The sequence below is a fragment of the Peromyscus leucopus genome, chromosome 2 (genome assembly GCF_004664715.2).
Source record: "Peromyscus leucopus breed LL Stock chromosome 2, UCI_PerLeu_2.1, whole genome shotgun sequence".
Lineage (NCBI taxonomy): Eukaryota > Metazoa > Chordata > Mammalia > Rodentia > Cricetidae > Peromyscus > Peromyscus leucopus.
This window is the reverse complement of record NC_051064.1, coordinates 18,552,261-18,562,532: the sequence shown is the minus strand read 5'-3', so window position 1 is coordinate 18,562,532 and position 10,272 is coordinate 18,552,261. Positions and strand designations below refer to the sequence as shown.

At 38.9% G+C, this 10,272-nt stretch overlaps 1 protein-coding gene across 2 annotated transcripts; it reads left to right on the top strand.

The window, feature by feature from the left end:
- The first annotated feature begins 1,347 nt into the window (after positions 1-1,347).
- Positions 1,348-7,944, top strand: Rbm12b (RNA binding motif protein 12B). 2 transcript variants are annotated; one of them, XM_028871598.2, is made up of 3 exons: positions 1,348-1,428; positions 4,213-4,262; positions 4,798-7,944. In XM_028871598.2, exon 3 carries the CDS (start codon positions 4,826-4,828, stop codon positions 7,352-7,354), a length of 2,529 nt encoding a protein of 842 aa, XP_028727431.1. In that variant the 5' UTR covers positions 1,348-1,428; positions 4,213-4,262; positions 4,798-4,825; the 3' UTR covers positions 7,355-7,944. The 2 variants fall into 2 exon arrangements, with proteins under 2 accessions (XP_028727431.1, XP_037058286.1); XM_037202391.1 differs by having other exon boundaries at positions 4,213-7,944.
- The last annotated feature ends 2,328 nt before the right edge of the window (positions 7,945-10,272 follow it).

Sequence of the window (10,272 nt, the reverse complement as noted above, 5' to 3'; positions counted from 1 at the left end):
TAATTAAGGAAACCCAAATACAGAGCAAGCATCACAGAACCTGCTTGTGATTATACTTTTCATTTCTCAATTTTCAAAGTGGTCTTTCTACTTTGTTTCAAAAATTCAAGATGAAAGCAAGTTTATAAAGGTACTTACCAACATTACTGATGTCTATTAGATTGATTAAGCATTATTTATTAAACCCTTAGCCATTGACATTGTACTTGTGTAAAATTGTGTGTGTGTGTGTAAAAGGGACATTACTGTGGCTTTCCTGAATGTTAGTTAAATCCTTTCAGAAGAGCTTGCATCTGTGGAAATGTGAAACCAACACAGGAGCCACATTGTTATACAGTTATTAAGTCTCCATTCCTTACAAGAATATGTTTCTGTTTCCAAAGCCTAATATAGACTGCAAACCATGTTTGTCAATCTACGCTGAACTTGTGAATGCATGTAGCATGTCCACCCCCTTGCCTTGCTAAACTCCTGAGCCTGTGATACGTGGTTGCCCTTTTGCCAAAAATGTGTCTTCTGGATACCTTGAAGACTCCCCTTCCACATGACATATTCTTGCATTTATCTACCCCACAGGCAGGCTTGAGCCCCGAGTTCCCACTCTTCTGTCCAGGTGCTAACAGTTAATTATCTCCACAGCTGTTTTCTATCAACACTAACCCTTCCCCATAAGAGGGACCTCAAAAGCCAGTGAGGGGCTGCTCTCTGAAAGTCCTGGGAGAGGCAGCCGGCTGGCCAGTTCTAAATACAGCTTGCTTTAATCAGACAGTCGTGGAATTGTTTTTTTCCCCCTCAGGTCTAACAGGAACCAAAGCAATGAAGGATTAAGAAACCTCCAGTTTCCCTCCGCATCTTTTTCCTTAACTTGACAAGAAAAAGGAAGAAACCTGCTTGGTTAGCGTATTTTTGCAGTGGTCTCCTGCAGATGGGAATTTCGCTGGGGGCAGGTCCAGGCTCCCGGATTGGCTAGGAACTGGGCATGCGCAGAAGCTCCATATGACCCGGGTGCCGCTTACAACCGCAAGCGGCGCGGGGCGTGTGCGCATGCGCTGCCCCGGCGCCTGGGTTGTGGGTTATGCCCGGAGAGCGCATGGGCAGACAAACTGTACGTCGGTTTGTCCCGACGGGAGGGCAGCGTGGGCGCCATCTTCATCCGGGCCGCCGGGGGGCTGTGTGGAGGCTGCTGCGACGGGGAGCGTCCCAGCCCCTGTGTGTGTGGTGTGTGCGCAGTGCCCAGGGCGAAGCACTTCTCCTCGGGGCGCCGGGCGGGAGGGTGCGAGCCGAAGGACGGGCAGGCGGGGCCGGAGCGAGCGCGGCCTGTACGGTTAGAGTCCCGCTCGCTGACCCCGACTCCTCCCGTCAGCCTCCCCGAGATGGTGTGTGCGCTTCCTGGGATCTTGACAGCGAAGATCTCGGAGCCTCGCCTAGGTATTTCTTTTCTTTGCCATGTCCACGTTCGTAGCGGCGCGGGAGAGCTCCGCAGGCCCGTTTCCTCGGGCTGCAGGGGCGCAGAGCGGTTCAGTGAGGTTGGGAGCCCGTCCCTTTGGGCGAGCTGGGGTGGAGCATTTGCCCTCGGGACAGCGGAACGCAGAGGCACGTTGGTTGGGCGGTCCTGGTTAATTTGAAAGCCAATTTGGGCTCAAACTCTGGCGACAGTATTGGATCCGACATAGCAAGTTGGCCTGGCGGTCAAAGAAGGAAACTGATCCTCGGGAGCCTGGACAAAGGCGTCAGGCTGTGGAATCGATGCCTTCCGAAGATTCCCCATTGATGATGATGGATAACACAAGAAGTCTGTGCCCTGTGGATTCGACTTCGTTTAACAGTTCCTGACGGGGGGACTGTGGCTCTGTGTGGTCATGCATTTTTTTCTTTAATTTTAGATATCTGCATTATAAAAGTCAGATTTTATCACAGACTATTTGTGGACTGAGGTAGATTTTCTGCAAAAGAATTTCAAGTTTAGAATTTTAATGTTTTTCATAACTGGGCAGTAAGACATGGTTGAAGAATATAGTAAAACTATCTCCCTTACCATGTCTGGAAAATGCATTTATTTGATAGTTAAAATCAAGTGGATCTGAAATTATAGCTCTTCAGTCTACTGTTTTTCTCTGAATCTTGATTAAAAGATGCACACTTAAGATCATTTAATTAAGACACTGATTTAAATAGAAGGATGGCATGGTAAAATTAGCAAAGTTGTTTAAAATCTGTTTATCATTAAATGAATTTTTAGGGCTTGGCTTCCTTTTCCTAGCAGTTCATTGTGGCCTGACATCAACACCCTCACTCATCACTTTGGTATTCACAACTAAACCAGGGTTAGTGTGTCCTTTGATTTTTGTGCAGTGACATTCAAAACTAGAATAGGATAACTTGTGTTTTGACTTTTATGCAATCTAATGTGTCAGTAGACTTCCTGGAGATTTTAAGGAAATAGTGTATTGTGAGAAATACTCTGAGTCTCTTAGAGATGTTCTAGATGTTACTGTCTATGGATAAATGATAGCATTGCTCTACTATGGAAACAGCAAAGAAGTTTAAACATTAACTTCTATTTGGCAAATTAGAGCAAACTTTTAGGTCTCTTGGATTGGAATTCAATAGCTTTGTGCCTTTGAAACTGCTTAATGGAAATGGTTTTAGTTAAGACACTTTTAGATAAGGTGGTTTTTAAGCTAGGATGTGTTGTGAGCGGCATTTTGAACTTGGTGTGTACTTATTTCCTTGAAATGTCTCCGAATTCATGTAGTTGCAGCTGAATTTACATCCTTGGGGTCCATCCCCTTTGAATTTAAAAAATTTAAGGGCAGACAAAGTGGTACTTAATCATTTGTTCCCCAAAATATTTAGAGTTAAAAAGCAGCCAAGTCAGTTTACATAGGAGTCTTGGAATTTGAATGTGGACAAGAGTTTCAAGGAGCCATTTATAGTTTTTGTTGAATTGTTGGGTGTGAATATTAACTTGTTGAAATCAGGCTTACACTTTCTTTGTATGTGCTGCAAAGATTTTAATAGTAAATTTCAATTTTAAAATGTAGTGTGTGCCATTATTTTTATTGATTATCTTCTAGTTTAAGAAGTTTAATCAGTAGGTTTCCCCTCCCCCTTCTTAAAGACAAACTTTCAAACTTGAAGGAATATATTTATGCACAGTGGTACTTAAGTTTAAGAGAACAAAACTTTATTTGCAAACTAAAATTAATTATAATGATTACTTTGGCACATTTTAAAAGTTATTTGGTAAATATTGTTTGGGTATCTGTGAAAGTGCTACAGACAAGTTTCCTTTAAATACTAAGTTGAGTTTTCTTTTTCAGTAATGAATATTAGCAATCCCAATATTTCAAATTAGTCTTTATATTGTTTACTTCTCTATATAATTATTAGGGTTTCTGTAATGTAAGTGTGTAGAGTAGTTTTTTGAAGTGGCTATTGGCATAATAAAATTCCAAAAGTTGATATAGTTTTTTGGTTTTTGGTTTTTGTGTGTGTGTGTGCTTAAGATGAATTTTAATAGTCTACACTGTTGTAAGCATATTGGATAAGGAGTGACTTTTTTTTTTTTCAATTTTAGGGATGCTGTAGTATTTGCCTTACTACATTTATGTATTATATTGTTATCACATTTGTTTCTATTTGTAATATATGGAATTTGTATTATGTTTGATAGGGTGGAGAATGGCAAGGGAGTTGGACATAAGTCTGAACTACATGTTTGGGTCATCATTAGGTGAAGTGATGGAAGGGCTTTGCAAATATCTGATTTCAAATTGATGTTTTACTTATAAAACAGATTTTTTTAAGTACGTGTACAACTTCTGTATATCAGCATGTGATAAACCTGGAGTTAACTTTATGATAGAATTCAGTGAGCTTTGATATATTTTATACATTCATGTAACCAACACTACACTCAAAATATCTATTTCCTTCATACCTTTTCATGCTATTCCAATCAAGTAGTGTAACTTTCAGCATACATGTTTATTTTTTTAATACTTCCCAGTTTTCTGCTCTGGTTTTATATTTCTCTTTTTGCAGAAGTATAATCAAGTTCCCTTTGGAACAAAAAAGATCATTTTCTAATGCCCACAATTTTGATGCTTTATATTGTTTCACTCTAATAGGTAATTCTGAAGTGGATATCAGGCATTGAGGTCAATTACAGAGTTCAAAGATTAATCATATTTCATTTTCTTTCCACAGTTAAGTTGCTTTTACAGAATTAACAGGTCTCCAAGAAATAAAAGGAAAAGGTAAGACATCAGTTTCAGGCTTTGCACAGCAGTGTGACAACAGCAGCTAGATTAGTGCTTCTGTGTACTCACTGCTTCTGTTCTCTATGTGGCGGCTGTGTATCCTGAGCAGAACTGTACACTGACCATAGATGGCTTTTCTGACTATGTAAACTATTGTGGTTAGTAGAAGACAAGCCAGTAGGAGACGACACATTTCTAAGAGTCTGAAAGTAGTTTGGTTTGGTTGTGAAACAGCATTTGGCAGACTTAAAAAGGAAGAGTTGATATTTTTGATGTCCCTATTGAACAGGGTAGGTGACGTGAAATGTTACTTTAAGGCAGTTGGTTTATTTGTAGGTTTAGATAGAAGAAAGAGTATTTGTTTTCTTTAAGAATAAGATAAGATCAAGGTTTTTTTTTTTTTTTGTGAACTAGTATCTTGTTTCCATTTATTAATGCTGAAGGAAGCAGGAACCAGGTAATTATTAAGCTAGTTTGCGCTAAGGTACTGCAAAAATAAGACTTGCTATTATGTGTACCTTTTTGTCTGCAGGTCATTATTGCTGTGGTTTGAGCTCAGCATGGCTGTAGTCATCCGTTTACTGGGGCTTCCTTTTATTGCGGGGCCTGTGGATATTCGTCACTTCTTCAAGGGATTGACTATTCCTGATGGAGGAGTGCATATAATTGGAGGGAAAGTTGGGGAGGCTTTTATTATTTTTGCAACAGATGAAGATGCGAGACGTGCCATAAGTCGTTCAGGAGGGTTTATCAAGGATTCATCTGTAGAGCTTTTTCTTAGTAGCAAGGCAGAAATGCAGAAGACCATAGAAATGCAAAGAACTGTTCGTGGAGGAAGAGGGCGACTGGGATCAGGGGCATCAGGGGTTGGCAACCTGTACCATTTTATTGATGCTATGAAGGAAGAGGAGAGTTATTCTGGATATGGCTCTTCAATTAATCAAGATGCTGGGTTTCATACTAATGGTACAGGACTTGATGTAAGGCCAAGAAAGACCAGGCCATCGAAGGCTGAGAACCCTTACTTGTTTCTACGAGGTTTGCCTTACTTAGTAAATGAAGATGATGTACGTGTCTTTTTCTCTGGTTTGTGTGTGGATGGAGTAATTTTCTTAAAACATCATGATGGCCGAAATAATGGTGATGCTGTAGTAAAATTTGCTTCATGTATTGATGCTTCAGGAGGTCTTAAATGCCATAGAAGTTTCATGGGTTCAAGATTTATAGAAGTAATGCAGGGCTCAGAACAACAGTGGATTGAATTTGGTGGTAATGCAACTACGGGTGGTGGCATTCCTCGTCTGAGAGCTGAAGACCATTCTCCTTCAAGAGGGGTTAGTGATAGGCATTTTCGAAAACGGTCTCATTCAAAATCCCCTAGAAGAACACGTTCTCGCTCCCCTCTTGGATTTTATCTACACTTAAAAAATCTGTCCTTAAGTATTAACAAAAGAGATTTAAGAAATTTCTTTAAACATACTGACCTGACTAATGAGCAGATTAAGTTCTTATATAAAGATGAACGAAGAACACGGTATGCCTTTGTGATGTTTAAGAATCTAAAAGACTATAATACTGCCCTGGGCTTGCATAAGACTGTTTTACAGTATCGGCCAGTTTTTATTGATCCAATCTCTAGGAAACAAATGATGAAATTCATTGAATGCTATGAAAAGAAGAGACCAGGGTCCATAGAGAAAGGAAGGCCTGGACGTGTTTCACAGAAGTACTTTGAAGAAGGCTACTCTGGGCAGAAGCTGTATATATATATAAGAAACTTTCCATTTGACGTTACGAAAGTTGAAGTGCAGAAGTTCTTTGCAGACTTTTCCCTTGGTGAGGATGACATTTATTTGCTTTATGATGACAAAGGAGTTGGTTTGGGAGAAGCACTGGTGAGATTTAAATCAGAAGAACAGGCTATGAAAGCTGAACGTTTAAACCGAAGAAGATTCTTAGGGACAGAGGTGTTGTTAAGACTTATATCTGAGGTACAAATGCAGGAGTTTGGTGTAAATTTTTCCTTTATGTGCAATGAGAAAACACAAGCTCATTCCCAGTCACACAGCAGAGATGACCGTTCCCGTCTGTTTGACTTAAAAGACTCACCAGTATGTTCACTTGGCCGGTCTGAAAGCGTTGGTTACCAGCCAGAAGACTTAAGGCATCCCCACAGGTATTTCCAGCAGTCTGACAGGCACCCTCCAGAAGACTTCCGACACTCTCCTGAGGACTTCCGACATTCTCCAGATGACTATAGACACCCCCAGGAGGAACACATCAGGCGCTCTAGGGAGGAAGACTGGAGACAGCCTCTGGAAGATTGGAGATGGTCCCCGGAAGATGATTTCAGGCACTCTCATGAAAAAGATTATAGGCCGCTACCAGAGGAGGATTTCAGATACCCTTGGGAGGAAGACTTCAGACGGGCACCTCAGGAGCACTTCAGGAGGCCATCCCAGGAGCACTATAGACGGCCACCCCAAGAACATTTCAGGCTTTCTCGAGAGGAGTATTTCAGGCATGTGGCAGATGAAGACTTTAGGCGCCCTTCTGATGAGGACTTCAGGACCCCCCAAGAAGAAGATTTGAGATGTCCCACTGATGAGGACTTCAGGCAGCTCTCTGAGGAAGACCTTAGGGAAGTACCAGAGGAGGACCTTAGGTTTCCTGATAGTTTTAGACCTCCTGGTGAGGATTTTTGGACCTCACCTGATTTCAGAGGTCACCGTCCTTTTATAAACTTTGGTCACTTAGAAAGTGGCAAGTTTGATTTTGGAAAGCATAATATGGGATGCTTTCCTGAGGGAAGATTTATGCCTGATGTAAAATTAAATTGTGGTTCAGGTAGAATAACTCCTGTTAAGATCATGAATCTTCCATTTAAAGCCAATGCTAATGAAATTTTAGACTTTTTCCATGGTTACAAAGTCATACCTGACTCAGTTTCCATACAGTATAATGAGCAAGGGTTACCCATAGGAGAAGCCATTGTTGCTATGATAAATTATAATGAAGCTATAGCTGCTATTAAAGAACTAAATGGTAGACCAGTCGGTCCCCGCAAAGTTAAGCTCATTTTGCTTTAGAGAGCCTTTCTGAGTCCATAGTTTTCTTCCACAGTATTGATGCAGTAAAACTACAGCTTCTTAAAAAGTTTATTTTTAATTATCTAATCAAACATTTTAATTTTAACCTGTGAGTAGACAAAATGTTGTATAAATCTGGTTTTCCTTTGCTTACAAATGGACATTCTTTTTCTCCCTAATTTAAAATTACATATGCTTTTTTTTTTTCTTTGCTAGGGGAGAGAAAACAAATTTCCTGAATTCATTAGTTTCACTGATGTTATGGATAAACCCACCCAGTCTTGTGAACTATGGAGTTATGTTGGGGGAAGGTAAATTTAATTTTGTTTTCACCGTCTTTTACTCAGACTGTGTAAGGAAAGGATGGATGACTGATGGTTCAGATCTGGCACTTCCATTGCTACCTGCTTGCAGAACTCCCTTTTGTTTGAGATACTGTGTTAAGGTCTCCTATTAACTCTAAATAGCTCAGAAAATGAACATACTGTGAACTTGAAATTTACTTATGTGAAAGGCTTAGGAAATTCTCATAATTTGTGTTCATAACTTTGAAAAGTTTTATAAAAATAAAATTGCAACTGAAATACTTATTAACTTGTATTTGTATAACAAGAACAAAGACAGAATTGCAGCTCGGTATTATAAAATTTCTCAACAGTTGTATTAAAACAATATGGTGAGCGGGACCAAATAATCTATAATAATAACAACCTACAGGTCTTTGATTTCTTCAGCATCATTTTATTCTAAGCACTAGGGGCCTAGGGCTTATCCTAGATTGCTGAGATTAACACACAATGTTCAGAAGGCAGTAAAGTAATTTGTTTAGGATTAAAGGGGAATTCTTAGGCTGGGAAGAATATGACAAATGAATATAGTTTTTTCTAGGAAGAACTTACTGGTGACTCGTTAGGTTTCCTTTTTAGCTTCAAAACTTTGTATTTATTTACAGACTCACTAAATAGAAGATTTCTGAGTGTGAATTTTTGACTTTGATACTCAATGTTTATATTTTGTTTATACTTATATTTTCCTTTCCCACAATAATAGAAGTAGCTGACAATGGACACATAATTTATTAGGCAATAAGTGCTTTATATGTATGATCTCTGTTGTCTCTATTTCACAAATGAGAAAAGTTTAGAGAGGTTAAGCAAGTTGCCCAAAGTCAAACGAAGTTAGGGAACCAATTTCCACACCTAGAAGCAGCCTTCTGATTATACTATGTCCATAAATAGTTTTGCTGTGTCACTTTGTTACATGGAATTTTTAACTTCAGTAAGACCATGATAAAAATATTTTCAGGAGTAAATTATATTTTATTCTATTTTGTTTTTAAAGGTGCATTTAAAGTATGATTAAAAGTATGATACTTAAACATTGTAAACTAAATTAAAGAGAAAAATGACTTCAGTTTTCATAGTTTCTCTTGGGATACATTATATATATATATATCTAGGCTTCCAATTCAAAATTCTTCATTTTATCTAATTTGATTTATGATTTTTATAGTTTATATGAAACAGTTTTACCTACTTTCTTCATCAAGACATTTCCCTGAGTAATTGTGAATAAAATATTTAGCTAATGCAGAAGTAAAAAACTTTCAGTATCTTGAATTAACATTCAGTGATTTAAAGAAATCTTGCATAAGTTTTTGTTTTTAATAGTTAATAATTAAATAGAATAAATTGATAAAGTTTGTTGGAAAAAACCACACTGTGAATCTTAAAACTAATAACCTTTTACAGGTAGAATGAAAAATTTGAATTCCTAAGCCAAGCACAGTGATTACATAGATGGTTCATGTGATCAGACCTGTCAGACTGTAAATACTTGCCAGACCAATACACAGTGATACAAATAAGATAAAGCTTGAAGTGAAAGATACTGAATATGTAATTGCTTCTCAAATTGGGCTGGGGTGGGATGGGAGTGGTGGACAAGAGACTAGCTGGGAAACAGCACTGTGTCTTGATTTTTATTTATATTTCATATGTGTGAGCGATTTGCACGTATGTATGTGCACCATGTGTTTGTGGAGCTGAGAAGAGTGCATCAGATCCCCTGGAACTGGAACTACAGACAGTTATGAGCTACACTGTGAGTGCTGGGAACTGAACCTCCGCAACAGCAGTATGGGCTCCTAACTGCTGAGCCATCTCTCCATTCCCATGCCTTGATTGTCAAATGACGTACTGTAGCTACTTTATCTTGGTTATCAGGCTGAATTCACATTTAGTGTGTTAATGGCTAGTGTTTGATAATGGTGTCTTGTTTAAACACTTTTCATCTTTTTTATGAGGCAAAGTCTCTCACTGAAACTTGCTCGATTGACTGGCCAGCAACCCCCCAGGGTCTTCCTGTATTTGCCACCTCAGTGCTTTCAGGCCTTATGGTTGTGCAGCAAACACTTTACGGACTGAGCCATCTTGTTCAGCTCCAGGTTTAATATTTTGTAAACTTCATTATAAAAATTTATAGAAAACTTGTTTCCTAAACAGTGGTATGGGAATCATTTTTTGCACACCTCTTTCTAATATTGCCTTGAGTAACATGTTGATTTAACTTCAGTTGGCCATGGTAGTAGCTAATATTTATACCAAGTCAGAGATCTCCCTTGTTTGCCAAGCCCAGGGAACTGTACACTACAGTTTCAGACACATGAACAAATAGTCCTAAAGCTTCATGTTTTGATCACCCAGCTTCAGTAATTCCATGGGCTAGTCTTCTGTTTCCCAACAGAAGGTACACTGGGAGTGTATTGGTTCTCTTAACACAACACCCAGTGTCATTTTACATTCAAATCATACCTTTTTCTGTTCAGAATGTATACAAAAATAATAAAACATGTCTAGAAAGTAAAGTTAATCGTATAAGATATATAAAACCATCGTAGAAGTGTTCATCTAAGCAGC